At 37.1% G+C, this 16125-nt stretch overlaps 1 protein-coding gene across 3 annotated transcripts in view; it reads right to left on the minus strand.

Annotated features, from left to right (window-relative positions):
* LOC149087974 (high affinity cAMP-specific and IBMX-insensitive 3',5'-cyclic phosphodiesterase 8B-like) overlaps positions 1-16125 on the minus strand; it is a 293484-nt gene that overhangs the window by 34109 nt on the left and 243250 nt on the right. For all 3 annotated transcript variants that reach the window (XM_089243270.1, XM_089243262.1, XM_089243278.1), the window contains exons 2-7: positions 15609-15665; positions 11577-11767; positions 8815-8874; positions 6313-6370; positions 5990-6157; positions 1920-2060 (exon numbers count right to left, since the gene is read on the minus strand). In XM_089243270.1, the coding sequence (XP_089099396.1) occupies positions 1920-2060; positions 5990-6157; positions 6313-6370; positions 8815-8874; positions 11577-11767; positions 15609-15665 (675 nt within the window). The remainder of the gene's footprint in view (positions 1-1919; positions 2061-5989; positions 6158-6312; positions 6371-8814; positions 8875-11576; positions 11768-15608; positions 15666-16125) is intronic.

Raw genomic sequence — 16125 nt, forward strand, 5'->3', positions numbered from 1 at the left:
TACACAGGGTGATTCACAAAAGATGGGGAAACTTTAAGAGGTGATAATTACACACCAATACAAACAATCGTCATCAAAGAATGCATGGTCTAACACAGAGTTCTTCAACGTTTTTCTAGTCTCGAGCACTGCCTTACACCCATCATCAAAAGAAGAGCACCTTTACGGGAAGTTTAACATACGATTGCACGAAATCAGGATGATTTCAATCCTTGAATGCGATTTGCACAAGGTGCTAAATTGGAATGTTCATCAAGTGCTCGCGAGCACGAAATCGGACACGAGCATCGAGCACTCTGGAGACATTAGAGAGCACCGTGGTGCTCGCGAGCAACGGGTTGAAGATACCTGGTCTAACATGGAACGCACACGCGCAAGTGCGTTTCGAAACGGGAGCTCCGCAAACGTTAAAACGGCATTCCTGTTGAAATTAATCGGGAGGAAAAAGAACACCATGCATGCGAATGTAACCTGAGGAGGAAGAAGGAACCGAATGCAAATCTGCATCACAGTGAATAACAGTTTTTTTTTAATTGTTTTTGTGTGTACTACCATCTCTTAAAGTTTTTCCCATCTTTTCTGAATCATCCTGTATATATAGATTAAATGCTTAAAACATTTAGCATGAATTGAGGAAACACAAAATTGGAAAAAGTACAAAAATAATAATACAAAAATAATAATACAAAAATAATAATACAAAAATAATAATACAAAAATAATAATACAAAAATAATAATACAAAAATAATAATACAAAAATAATAATACAAAAATAATAATACAAAAATAATAATACAAAAATAATAATACAAAAATAATAATACAAAAATATACATAGATATATCTACATAGAAATAGAATTTTTCATCGATAGAGAAGCAAATTTGACAAGGAATGAGACAGCGTTGCAACGACAAATTCCTAAATTTAACCCATTATCCATTCAGTCAAGAGCCCCTCGTCCTCAGACACCTCAGCATATGAAAAAATAGGTCAGCTGATTTGATTGTTAACTGACCTGGTTCCCTCGCGATCTCGGTCACTCTTTTGGTCACGTACATGATTGCCTACTCTTGGTCAATTTTTTGGTCGCTCACTCTCTAGAACACTCTTTTGATCACACGCACACACATGCTTACACACTCTCTAGGTCACTCTTTTGCTTAACTGACCTAGTTCTCCTCACTCTCAAGGTCACGGTTTCGGTTCTTCATTCTTGGTCACTCTTTTTGTCACACACATGCTTGCACTAGGTAACTTTTTTTTTTTCACGCACATGATTGCTCACTCTTTTGGGCCCGTATATGATTGCATATTTTCTAGGTCAATCTTTTGGCTATTAACTGACCTAGTCCTTCACTCTTTAGGTAAAGCTTGCGCAATCTTGTCCCATCTTTTGGTCGCTCACTGAACTAGTTACTCTTTTGGTCATCACATCACACGCTTATACACTGATTTAGTCACTCTTTTGTTATTCACTGACCTAATTCCCTAGGCAGAAGCGGATTTATGGTTATGTGTGCCGCACTTCTTCCAATTATTCTCTAAATACACCTCTGAATGAGGTATGAAATACAGTATTTAATAAGAATAGATGTTTCATAACTTTTACGAGAAATTTAGCCAACTTATACCGATATGTTGGACATGACAGAACCCAACTTCTTAGCGTAAAGCCGGGTTTTCCTAGGAGTAGAATTTCTGCGCCGGGTGCAGCGTGAAAACGCTGATTGGTTAAAAACTTGAAATTCAGGTTTTTTTTGACCAATCAGAGTTTTCACGCTGCACGCACTGTAGAAACCTGCTTCTAGGAAAACCTGGCTTAAGATTCGATTGCAATTCTGCTTGATGTGCCCAGTAAAAACAGATACATCAATTTTTGAATTCACATAAGGAAATATAATAAATGCAATTTACTTTTCCTTTCTTAACCTGCATATTGATGCTTTCCACGATGTCAGCTTTCAGAGATTCAGCCCTGCAGAGATCTTGAGCATTTTTACCTCTCATGTCTTCGACTGCAAAACCGAGGAGACTTTCCGATGCCTTATTTGCATACTTTAAGGGGGGATAAGAAAACAAAAATTAACCATAGGGTACAATATAGGGTACAATTAACTTTTTAGCAGTTGATCATAAAAACATGCTTCCAATTAGCCCATGTTTGACTGACGTTGCATTTGCGCAATGCTTTGCTAATTATTTTTTTAAATAATTTTTATACAAATTTTTGTATGAAATGAACATTTTTGGAAAGTAAATGGCCTAAAGAATGTCATAGCATTTTTTTAAAAATTTGTTTACAGGGAAATTCGATTTTTTTTTCGACTTTTCAAAAATGAGATTTTCAGAAATTTTATCTTTCCCCAATTTTTTTTGTCACATTGGGTACATGAGAGAGGTTTCCGAAAACTATAATTATTAATTATTTTGAGGAAATTAAGTTAATTAGTTTACATTAATTAAAAATAGACGAATAGAAATTAATCTGAAATAAATGAATTTACAGTAATTATAAATTAATTTACGGTAATTAGTAATTTACGAATTTACGCTAATTAAAATTTTCGAATTCACGTTAATTTAAAATTAATTAATTGGTAATTTACATTAATTACCAAGAAACACATGCTAAATTATTGTCAAATTTTCTGAAACTTTCGAAAATATGGTATTTAAATAGACAGTCATCATATATGAAAAAATTGCACAGTTTGGTCTCGAATTATCAAAAATGGGTTAAAAAAAAATAGCGTGCAGGTTTTAGATAAGTCATTTATTTCACCACGGAAATATTTTAATTAATTCTGGAATTATGTGTTTCTTTCATTAATTTCAAATTCTCGTTAATAAAGAATTTTCATTAATTGTCATTTGTGAGTTCATATTTATAAGCATTCTGCAATGATGTTGTTATGCCTTTTTGGATACCGACGCCTCCCAAAAAAATCATGGCTGAATAGAGGCCCTAAAATTGTCTTTGAAGCAGCCAAGTCCACCGATCTCATTAAGATGACCTTTAAACTAGTGGTGTAACAAATGGATTAAAAACAGGATTCCACGTGGTTTGAACGCTAGGTTGTGATTTTGGCCGGTTAAAATTGGTTTTGACCAGGCCACCGACTAAAAGTGACCAAAACTATTGAAATAGTCTTAAAATGATGCAGTAATAGTTTTAACTGTTTTCTTTTATTTCGAATTAAGATTGGTTTTTTACTTTTAGCAATCATCAGAACATATTTTCTAAAAAAATAGGGTTTCATTCACTTTGACCAGATGTGGTTTTAATCATGAAGAAAACCTGTTTCAACCGTCCTGTGTGGTTGATATCAGTTTTCATCATTTTTTTGAGTGGTTTACTATTATAGATGACTTCAAACCGTTGACAGAAACAGCAACCAATTTTTCGTTATTAATTTTTTTAATGAGTAGTTTTTTGTAGTATCATGCCACCCTCTTCCCACAGCAGGTAAAGAGACAACTAGTAGAGTGCAGGGGGATCCAGTGCCCCAAACACTGGAGCACTGGATCAGGAAGGGTGCTAAGTACACTGCTTTTTAGTTCAAGATTACGGGAGGGGCAACCCTCTCTCTCTATAAAATTAAAGATTATTATTTTATGCTATAAATAATAATCTTTAATTTTATTCTGAAAGAAACATAACAAGGAACTCTTAAATGTCCAGAACCTAAAAGTGAAAATCGATTATTTTTCAAGCCCAATAGATTTTTTCTTTCGATGTTACACTTACATACTATTAGAGAACCACAAGCAGTCAACTGTCTAAAACTGAAATCTGCTTATATAAAAGCGTCATTTGATTTTTGTGCTTAATGCTTTGTTGGTCATTTGATTAAGCTGGTTGATACAAAAATCTATAATAAATTGATCATGGCCCCCACATCCTAGAGTAGGGCCCCTAGTCTGGGATCTTTTGCGGCCCCCTGATCACACTTTCACGGGCCCCTTTATGATGAATTTATAGCGTGAAAAAGCAAAAAAATGGTGAAAATCGTAACGGGCCACAGGGCTGAAGCCTTGTGGGGGCCATGAAATTGATAAACCAATCATATATAATATTACATCAACTTTTTTCTTTTCTAAATTTCACAATGTTTTTTATCTGCTTGTAAATATTTTAACTTCATATCATATTTTCCTGTATGGTAATGGAGTGAAGGTTTTGGACAGTTTCGGTCGAAAGTGGTCGAAACTGGCAGAAACTAATATTGACCAGGCCGGTTTTAACCACAGTTCAAACCACTCCTGGTTAAAACCGATACAACCCTATTTGTACGACCCGTCTCAAAAGCTCCAGTGACTCAAGTTTGGGTTGCGACTCAGTTTAAGAACGGCCGTCTTAACCCAAGGAACTCCTTATATACTTAAAGTTCAACCGACCCTATTATCTTCTATTATTTTTTGGTGAAAAACTAAAGTTCTTCCTTGCTTCGATGATCACCTAAACACAAAATTTCATATTAGATTGGCAAGAAAAATTACAAGCAATTCCTTTTCCATGAATCCGATGAAAAAGAAGCCATTGTTTAAATGAGACCTATGGTTAGGTGGAATTCCGGTATATCTATCACTAGATTATAGAGTGATGTGATCCATAAGTCACGCAACCCATTAGAAAATATTTTGTTTTTCAAATTTTACTGATTGTAAATGTAAAGTTTTGTGATAGTAGGCAACACCATACTACCCAAAAGAGGTGCAAAGTCTTTCTTTTTTCATTTTCCATGAGCCCTGATACTCTTAGTAGCGCTTAGGAGTTTGTTGTATGATCAAGATGGTTTTTTGAGGCCATTAATTTGAGGCCGTTCAAAAATGAATTCTCAAATGTTTCTGTGCTCAATAAGACAACAATCTTGCGACTGATGTCTCGTTTTCGAGAAACTAGAGATGTTGGAGACCGCAGGAAAAATAAGCGTTCGTCTCTACTGAGCCTGCGTTAAGTCGTCCTCCGCACGCTGCTCGTGACGTCATGCAAGTAGTCCCCATCCTCACTCAAAATATTCAGAGAAAAAACTCCACTGCACGTGCTAGTATCATCGTTGTGCGGAAAAGAAACAATCGGGTACAGAGTTAGCGATTTCTATGCCCCCACATATCCAATCACCGTGAGGAATTTGTGAGCCAACCCGGAATATTCTACGCCAAAATAAGAAGAAACGAAATAGGTTGATGTGGTTCAAAATGGGGCAGAATTGCGAGGTACTCTTATCGGACCACTTTCATGACGTCACAGATGAACGTGGCAACCCGTGCGGAGGCCTTCTATATCTTCTTCTTGTACTAAAAAATGTTGAACTCGCAGTCAAAGAGTGTAAGTGTCCAGAATTCTGACAAACAGAATTCGCGCTTGTATTAACGAAAAAGGCTTACATTTTGAACACCTGTTGTGACATGTTGAAGTACTTTTTTTGTTTTTGAATACATAAATGTTGTTTCATTCGGAACTGATATATATTTTTGATTTATTTCTTCGTAACATTTTAAAAATAAAATATTTTAGAACGAGTTGCGTGACTTTTGGATCACTCTGTATTTATCTAAAATCTTCTCAGCTTCCATTATAGTTAATGGAAGAGTTTCCGTACTCTAATTACACCTATAATGACAAGAATGAATCACACTTCCATCAATGCCGTAACATCATTAACGATAAGTCATTGTGTTTCTTTTTTTCTACGTTATTATATTATGACACCTTAAATTCCAAGCTGATGATGACGTGTGACGGTAATACCATTTCATTTTAGATGTTTGTGGGAGAGAGAAAAATAAAAACATATGCCATAAATAAATGAAACATGGGCGCGCGCGTGAAGGTCGACTTGTGTGAAATGACGCATATTCATTCACGCATGCGCATCGGAGAAAAACAACAGAAGCGTCAAGACATCCGTCATATAGTGAATAAACTCGAATATTACGATAAATGAAAAAATAAAATTATGCTCTCCTAGACAGAAACTTACTTGAATGTCGTGTTCTGTACCCGTGACGATGACGCCATCTTTACAGTTGTCGAGAGCCGTGAACAATGCTTGAGATGCTTGTAGTTTCATGAGTGATGATATATCCGTGTGGTGTATCTGTATCATTTCATTTAGGCAGATACCGACGTTGTAAGTCTCAACGAACCACTACGAATAAATATTTTCCTAATTATAAAATAACTTTTAATTCATACGCAAGCCTTCTACGAGCTTAGCTTGTTTGTTCATTTAGTTAACAATAATTTTTTTTTTTTAAATAACTAAACTATTTTGAAAAGCAAGTATAAATCTAACATACATACTCGCGTGAAACCGTGTTTCAGAAAATTGATGACTGGAGCATCTTCTTTATCCGCTAGGCTACAATATAACACAAAATATTACATTACATTAAATATTAACACTTCTAATTTCTTAAGGGGTGTCACGAACCCTTGAAGTCGAATTTTCAAAAAATGACTTCAAAAAATATTTCATTCAATTGCAAATAAAATACTAAAAAAATTTCGTCACAATCGGTTAATATGTTCTTTTAAAACAAAAGAAAGAAATAATGAATTATAGTGTAAATGTACATGTTACCCGATGTACATGCCCGATTCGTGACGGAGCCGCATACTTCACGAACTGGCCAAGAGTTTTGGCCAAAATCCGAATTGCAAAAGTGGTTCGTAGTTTGGGTAGCCATTTCGCAAAGTGGCTTGCCGAAGCTCGATTTGCTGATGTAAGATGGCCCGGTAGGAGTCAAATACAATTTTCTTTTAATGGTCAACGTGTAATACATGCCTATACAGCATGCAGCAGTTGTATTGGATTACCTCCATGTGACGAGAGAGAAAAAAGTGAAAAATTTTAGAGAACAACTATAAAAATAAGTATATAAACATAGTTTTTTCGGCCAAATTTTGGAGAAAAAATGATTACCGCATCGTGACTACGGTTTGATGGGTTGCAATGGAAGAAACGTGGACATAATTATCACGAAAAAAATACGCCAACTTGATGATGACCCTGAATCATGTCTTTTGTTATCGGACATCTGCCAGGGATCACCGGCCACTTCGCGAACTGCGGGTCAATATTTAACGAAATTGGCGAATTTCGGGCTTTGGCAGTAACATATACAAGAAAAACCCTTTTAATGTGGTTATCTCAGATTGCAGCTTCTCAAGTTCATTCGTAAGTTTAAAAGGGAACTACTGCAGCAAAAATTATAAAATTTTGGAGAAATGCTTATTCCACCGGTGTTAGTAAAAAATGGACCTCAAACTTGGATATCTGATCATTCGCTTGAATTTCATGAATTTTTGAAGTTTGAAAAGATATAAATTCCAAAAATCTGACAACATTTTTTAAAATATTTCCCATCAATCAATTGCTAAATTCAAGGCCCATTTTACTAATAACACATGGCAAGTAATTTCTGCAAAATTTTTTGAGGCAATAGTTTTTTTTAATCTTACGGATGAGCTCAAATACTGCAATCTGAGAAAATCGCATCCAAAGTGTTTTTTCTTGTATGCATTTACACACTATCATTCATTTTACTTCTTTCTTTCATTTGTGAAATAACAAATTAACCACCGATTTTGACATTAAATTTTTATTATTTTATTTGCAATTGAATGAAATATTTTTTTGAAGTCATTTTTGAAAATTCGACTTCAAGGGTCATGACTAGAGCCCGGATTATACGCGAGTGCATATACGATAGCATATTTTAGCACTTTTCACAATTAGTGCATATAAATGCATAAAATCACCGAAATTTTAGGATGACTGCATATTTTTAGCACTTTTTTCAATGATGGCATTGTACTGATGTTCGCGAGATTATTCTCGAATTCTTCAAATTTAACCAAATTCCTTTAATATTTCAAAAAAAATTTTCTCTGTGTGTGTTTCCTGATTTCCTTTCCGTACAATGAAAAAGGCGCAAATTTTAATAATTCAAATTTTCTTTTATGGATGGAAATTTTAATTCTAATATATTCTTCTAACTATTATTTTACACTTGATTTCCATTCTTTTTGTTTATTATTTTCCATATTTTTCTTTAATTTTAGTACAAAAAACATACGATTTTTATTTCTTTCTTTACTACTGAAACTGTACTTGGTGTTACAAACTTATCTTATTTTCCAGGCTTTTAGGTGTCGAAATTTTCTATAATTTTCAATCATTCATATTTTATTAAAATTGGAAATTTTCGTATGGATATAATCGCAAAACCAGTCCCATTCAGAGCCACGGGATAACTTTCTCTAGAGTCATGTGCCGAGTGAACTCCCAAGTACAATCTATAAAATTGGTTTCATTTACGAACGAAAACAATAGACAAGTTGACGAGCTTATCACTGGTTGGTCATCGAAACAATGAATCGCCGAGCTCCTAATCACACACGTGTGCATTAGTGATTTAGCGGATAATGTTCGGAGATGTAGGCGAAAGCAAAGCGATAAGCGTACTGTACTCGTATAGATAACCGATATCATTACATTAACTATTCGAGTCCATTGTAGAATTTAACGCTAATAATAACAATTGTGTGTTTATCTCTCACAAAAAGAGAACCCTCAATCACAACAATAATAAATTATTATACATTTCATTCACTTACCATACTGAAAAAATAAAAGTTAATTAGAAACGAAAACTAATAATTCATTTTTCAATTCTAATAGTCAATTTTTCGATTCTGATAATTATATTTTCGGGGAAATCAGATAACAAAAGGATATTATTATACATCTTCTATTAACATATCTGAAAATAACATAATTATTGGATTGTATACACCTACCTTTTCTTTACAACAGCTATCAAGCAGCTGTATTGACAACCCTGTATTGTCCGTAATGATCTAGACAGAAGAAATAATGGAAAAATATATGAATGTATGGAAAAGTATGTAAATACGTATCCCGAAAGGGTCCATTCCCGGGATTCAATTCTTGTAAACGTGCAACCAATTCAATACATAACTAATAAAACATATTTATGAATACGAATTCAATCTGAATTGATATACGAAAGGATTAGTATATATATATGGGATATCCAGACATGCAATAATTACAAAAATAATAAATAAATGACAAAAAATATTTAAGAGATAATGAATAAATTGCATTATTCATTAATGTAACTATTAATTAATAGGTGTCTGGGCCGCAACCAGATGCTTCGCCAGCAGGAGCAAGAGCACATCATGCCCCTTACCCCAGGCTGAGATCTTTGGCGGACCCCCAACGAGACTTTTTACGGACCCTTCTATTGTGAATTTATAGCATTAAAAGACAAAAAAAAAGAGAGGGTAATTGTCCCGGGCCGGCCCAGGGCTAGAGCCTTGTTAGCCCCATTTTTGTGGGTGGGAGGAGGGGACATAGCGAGCATTTTGTCGCCCCCCTGTGATGTTGAATTATAAGTTAAAAGCAGAGGCGGATTTAAGGATTTTTCACCCTTCTCCCACGTAGAATTTTCTGGCCCACTCGTTCCTTAAATTTGCAGCACACTTAGCCCCCATCCCTCGTCTTGAGACACTCTTATGGTCACTCACATGCTTGCAGATTTTCATGGTCGCTTTTTGGGTTACTCACTCACCTACCTGGTCCCACGCTCTCTAGGCCACTATTTTTGTCACGTGCTTTCACACTGTTTTGATCGCTCACAATCTTGCAAACTCTCTAGGTCACTCATTTAACTGGTCCCTAGCTCTCGAAGTCACTCTTTTGATCACTCACATGCTTCTAGGTTCTTTGCTCACTAGGTCACTCACGCACTCGCAAACTCTCCAGTTCACTCTTTACTTCACTCACTGACCTTTACGTCCCCGCTCTGTAGATCACTCTTTTGGTCACTCACATGCTTTCAAATTCTTTAGGTCGATCTTTTGTTCACTCACAGGCTTGCAAATACTTTTGGTCACTCACTTTCCTGTCCTTGCTGTCTACTGTCTAGGTTACTCGTTTGGTCGCTCACTGACGTAGTCCCTCACTCTCTAACCAGAGGCGGATTTATGGTTTTAACCGCCTGTGGATTACAACCCACTCAGGTCCGTCATTTAGGGTGGCCAGGGGGGCCGTTGCCCCCCCCCCCCGGCATTTGAAAATACATTAAAAAGGGTACATATATATACAAATATATATATACATACATTGAGTACATGTGCTTTGCCCCCCCCCCCCCTGGAAAAAGTTGAAATGACGGCCCTGAACCCACTAAGCCTCCTGTAAATACGCTTCTGGTTAAAGGGTGAAATTTGCGCCCCCCACCTACGCCTTCTTTGATCCGGCAGATTTTGATCGTTCAGAGGAGAAATGAGATATTTCCTGGATAAAATTATTTTCAAAGGCGAAAAAGAGTTGTTCATCCCTACCACGTATGCTGCTGCAGGGTCATCTGAACTCTGCTGGAACTATGGATGTTGGATCTCAGCTCTATATAGGATAGGAAATACATCGACTAAAGAGCAGGATCAAAGCTCTTCATCATCAGGAAAGAGCTATATTGCTCTATTAGCTTAACTTTTTATACTCCACAGAAATTATCATCTTGGATTATGAAAAACTTCAATTGATTGGATAATCCCAGAGGCATAGAAAAAAGCCAAATGTCCAAAAAGATGATCTTTCAGATTCTGCAATTGCATAGCTGCCAACTATGGAGATTCAGAATTAGGGAGATTTTTGCGTGGATCCGAATTATGCACACAAAATAAATATAAAAGGGATTTTTGAAAAGCAATGCAGGGATTTTTCATTAACTTTAGTAAAATTGTAGGGATTTTTCCCTTAGCAAAAATGTGACATCCTGCAAGCAATCACCAGGTTACCGATCATCGAGAACCAGTAGATCAAATTTTACTCTGCACCTCCATTACTACTCTCAAATCAAGTCACGAAAACAAAATATCGCCATCGGGCATGAAACGAGACATAGAGACTATGTAGCATATAGTCAAAGCAGCTACAGGTCATCGTGCTAATTTCGGATGTCGAATGGACGAATAAACGCTGCCTTGATTGGCGAATTTTATCTCTTTTACCCGAAAATGAAATATTTTTATTTTGTGATTTGATGCAATGGTGACAATTTATTTGATGCTTGTGACATCATTTCGGGGATTAAAAATGAAAGAAACAGTCTTTTTTCCGGGTTAAGTTTTTAGGGATAATTCCACCCCAAAAATTGGGATTTTATATAATCACGGTCGAAATTCGGGAGAAATAAGAATTTTTCGGGAGTCCTGGAGATGGGGGAAGACTTGGCAGCTAAAAAATGCAATTAGATGGACACTGTATGTGACCAGCCGGGTTGTCCCATATGTTAAGACCGCATTTTGTTAAAGATGGCACAGAGAGCAGTGAAAAAATTCAGGTGGGCAGAAATGAAACTTTTTTTACGTCAGATTAGAGCGGGGGGTGGGGGGGGGGGGGAGTGTGACTACCTTCAGAATTCAGCAAAACCCGGGCCATCTTAACGCATGAGCTCATGGGTAAAGAAAGGTTTGGAAACACTGGACTGAGAATAATGACAAAAAACTTGTGCATGAAGAATTCTTACCTGCAAAGTGCGATGGGATCGAAAGCTTTTGAATTACGTGAATCGATGAATACGACGTGATGATGATGACTTTTGTATTCTTCGACCGCCTGGTCTGGGTTCCTTGCGATTGTGCATTCGCAGCTCAACTTCTCGGCTGCACATTTCAGGGCATCGCTCTGAGAATCGTCCTTGGAGAATACCAGCAAAACCTTTGAAAGAAAAACAAAAATGCATAAATGCCATAAATTAATAGCTATATTCCCCATAAATACACTGCTCAAAACAATTAGGGGAAGCAAGCAAAAAGTGAAGAAAACTGTGCGAGACAGCCACGTATTGGCATACAATGGATAGTACACGCGTATCAATGCGCAATACAGAAAAAAGACGTAAAAAAAGCTTTAATTCTTTGAAAATATGGAAAAAACATGAAAAAATGATTTAGGGCAACAATTTGGTTACATGTAAACGATAAAAAAAAAAGTATTGTTTAACATGATGCATGAGTTTTAATAGGGCGTGTGGTCTCCTCGAACAGCTAAGACTGCTGCACACCTGTTTGCCATGGATGCGATGAGGTTATCGATCAGACTTTGGGGAATACTGTTCCACTCCTCAAGAAGTGCAATCTGCAAGTCTCGGACAGTAACAGGCGGCCTTGGTCGGGCAGCAATGCGTCGTCCGAGCATGTCCCAAACATGCTCGATTGGATTCAGGTCAGGAGAGCACGCTGGCCATTCGATACGCTGTATTGTTTCAGCTTCAAGCATGTTCTCCACCAGACGAGCTCTATGCGGTCGGGCATTATCATCCTGGAAAACAAAGGAATCTCCAATGGCTCCAGCGTAAGGGATGACATGAGGTCGCAGTATCTCGTCTGCATACCTTCGGGCTGTCAAAGTGCCATTCCGAATGATATGCATGTCCGTACGTCCGCCTATGCTGATTCCACCCCATACCATCTAACCAGCTCGTCGTCTGTATTGTGACCTTTCACGAACGAATGCGGGGTTATTTCGAGTGCCCCTGTCCCTCCATACCAGAATACGTCGGGTGTCACACTCCAGACTGAATCGGGACTCGTCTGTAAACAGCACTTGACTCCAATCATGTTGCTCCCAATCTCGATGTTCAGCAGCCCATCTTCTTCGGGCCGCACGGTGGCGTGGGGTCAACGGAATGCAGACCATTGGCCTACGTGCATAGAGCCCTCCCTCATGAAGCCGATTACGTACTGTTTGGCTGGACACTCTTCGTCCTGTTGCCAAGAGCAACCGTCTTTGCAGCTGCGTAGCATTCTTTGTTCTGTTTCGACGGGCTGTTAACTGTACATACCGGTCATCAGTTGCTGTAGTGGCACGTGATCGACCTTGCCCTGGTCGACGTCTAACATTTCCTGTTTCTTGGAATCGATTCTACAGCCTTGCAACAACACTTCTGGCGACTCCAACAGCGTCCGCGACACTACGTTGTGTTTGCCCGGATTCCAGTCTGCCTATAACACGCCATGCCATGGATTCTGGTAAATCACGTTGTTGAGACATCCTCAAGTCACCTTGTCTCAAAAAAAAAATACTGCGCAATCGAATTTCACAGTTACGGCAGTAAAACAGACGTTTCTGCAACATCCCGACCGATTTCTGCCCTTATCTCCTTTTTCTGGTTTTTGACGTCATGAACTTTGATTTGCATATGAAGTTTTCTTCTTCCGTTTCCTGCTAGGCTTTAAATTACGGATGATTCATTTTATGTTACTTATCGGTATACATCTTTGCGTAATTTTGTTAAAACCATGTGCTCCCCTAATTGTTTTGAGCAGTGTAATAGCCGTCTATATCACAGGAAGTGGTGAATCTGCATCTTACAAGTGCCACGCCATGGTACTAAGTGTGGTACATGAAGGGTTTCCCACAAAAACTTTTTTTTTCCGGAATATCTCAAAACACACGATTCAAAAAAAAAAAAAAAAAATGCAGGGGAAAAAAAATTCACAAATTTGTGAATTTATTTAAATTTTCAGGAATACTTTGAGGGGACTTTCTCTTTCATTGGATCAAAATATGTAACAATTTCGTATGTACGAGACGTTTTGGAAACCCTAAATGATAATGAGTGGCTTCATTGCCGATAGTGGCACGCGTAGTGAAGATCCAGGTTCGAACCCCCGTTGGCGACATAGTGATTGAAGGTCCGCTGAAGTTTGTTTTCTGCGGTTTTCCAACTTTGAGGAGCAAATGTGAGCCGGTCTTCCATTTGAAAAACTTTCCCTCTCAAAGAGCAAGCAGTCCTTCAACACGACAGAAACATAACATGAAAATTTTAGCATTTACCGTCTTCACTTCAAAATATTGAAGAATACATGCCAGCACCAACAAGAACACAAAATAAACATAACTCTGACAACATAAATACGTTAGGGCTTCACGTTCAGAAGACACGCTCCTGCATGTACCGACTCGTTCGAAATTCCTCGGAGGAATGTGAAGGAAGTGCATGTACGGTTTAGTAGTAGTAGTAGTAGAAGAAGTAGGGATAAGCGCAACATTTGCGTTTTTGATTGTTGCACGGGCTCGGAAAAAATTGACCACCACTTAGCCACCATTCACCCGCAGGTCCTTTGGTTAATGATTATGTATCCATAGCTTTCTTACCGTAACCTCATGTTATTCCTAGGTTCGTTATGCGATCCACTGAACACGAAAGATTCTCCGTCTTTGCGTTCAAGACCTTTGCCACAGCGCCACCAAGTTGAGAATGACTATCTAAACACACTCATTTCCTTCGTCCATATTTATTTTTATTCCATTCATTTTGTTTTACTTGTAATTTAAAACACACATAATAAGATATAAAAGTAAAAAAACACAGTAAACGGCATATTACATGTACAAAACTACAATGTAAACCAGTGGTTCCCAATCGGGTGTTCCTGGACACCAAATGTTCATGGCTTTCTTTCTGAGGATCCACGGCAAAATTGCAGAATTATAAAAAAAAATTAACACCGAGTTGAAAAAAAATGAATATTATATAAAAATTACATTGAAAGTTTTAATTAAATTAACGCACAAAAGCACTGCTGCAACGTTGGTAGACTGAAGTATCGATGTTGTTATCATTTACCAAAAATTGCACTTTGGCGACATCTCTCGATATCAGTATGAAACGTTGTTTTAGTTCTCTTGCAGTCCAGTAGATGGCATTGCTATCGCATCACATTTGCTAATACTGGACGATAGAATGTCTTCCATTGTTCGAGAACAGTGATGGTAACTCGTGGGAAATTTCCCATTTTCGTGGGAAAAATTGGCCAAAATTTGCCCAAGTGGGAAATTTTGAGAGTTCATCAAACAAAAGAATTTTTGCAAAAAATAAAGAAACTAATGCAGTGCAATACTTTTCTATTGTAAAACACTTGATTATGTATTTCCCCCGCTAGATGGCAGCACATTTTTCTGAATGCGTGGGAAAAATTTTGTCAAAAGGGAATTTTTCGAGGGAAATTTCGCTGGAAGAGGTTACCATCACTGTTCGAGAACATTCTCGTTGATAATATGGCTGTAGTTCCTGCTGCTATAATGGGAGAAGGGATCCATGACAGACCACCAAGATTCCCGGGAGGGGGGGGAGTCCCCGACAAAAAGTATTTGGGAACCGCTGATGTAGACAAAAATGTGAAAAGAGAAAAATAAATACAAACACACACTTTTTAACGTGTAGGGATTTCACACGATGGAATTATTAATTATTTTCAAATTACACTTTTGGCAATCCATGTTTTTTTTTCCACATGAATTGTATCCATTGCCATTTTTAAATGACTTTTATTGATAAATTTTTAATTTTTCATAAATAAATTTCCATTCCAGTTGAATGGGGGGAAAAAAGGCGTGGATTTGGCATGTATCTAATCATCAATTTATAATGGGTTTTTTTTTTAACTGCCCACATTAAATTATTTTGAAATAATTAATTGAAATGATGCTGATATTTAGATACGGGAAAAATTTTATTTGAACGCTTATGAAACTGAATAAAAGAGGGGCTTACCTTGACGACTGGCAACCTAAGGCACATGGGTCCGAACTTCATGAAAGCTTCTTTCCTCTGCGAAAGAAAGGAAAAGTATTTAAATTAATAACGCTAGGTGTCAGTTGAAAGAATTTTTGATTGGTGATTTATACACACACAGCAATTTATACGATACGCATTTTGATACAGTATCAATGCAATATTATTTCACAAACTTATGAATACTTTTGTGATAATACTATAATTAAATTTCTTAATCAATGCACAGGGTTGCCGAAATTATTCCCCACAATCCTCTTACTGTTATTCTAATTGTGGCTAACTATGTATTCCGCTATAACACTATAAGTAGCATTGACGAGATGGATTGCCTTCTTTAACGGAAAACAATTTTATCCGCATTTAAGTCTGCTCTTTCCCAATTTTTTTCCTCTGTCTTTGAATTTGAATATCTCAGTGAATATTGCACTTAGAAATGTGAAATTTTTTTTTTTGGCATCAGAAGAGATAGGGCAAAAACTTTCAAAGTGGGTTT

This window comes from Pholcus phalangioides, unplaced genomic scaffold, assembly GCF_987345545.1.
Source record: "Pholcus phalangioides strain wild (caught in Gottingen) unplaced genomic scaffold, Ppha-v1.0 ptg000003l_1, whole genome shotgun sequence".
In the NCBI taxonomy this organism is placed as follows: Eukaryota; Metazoa; Arthropoda; class Arachnida; order Araneae; family Pholcidae; genus Pholcus; species Pholcus phalangioides.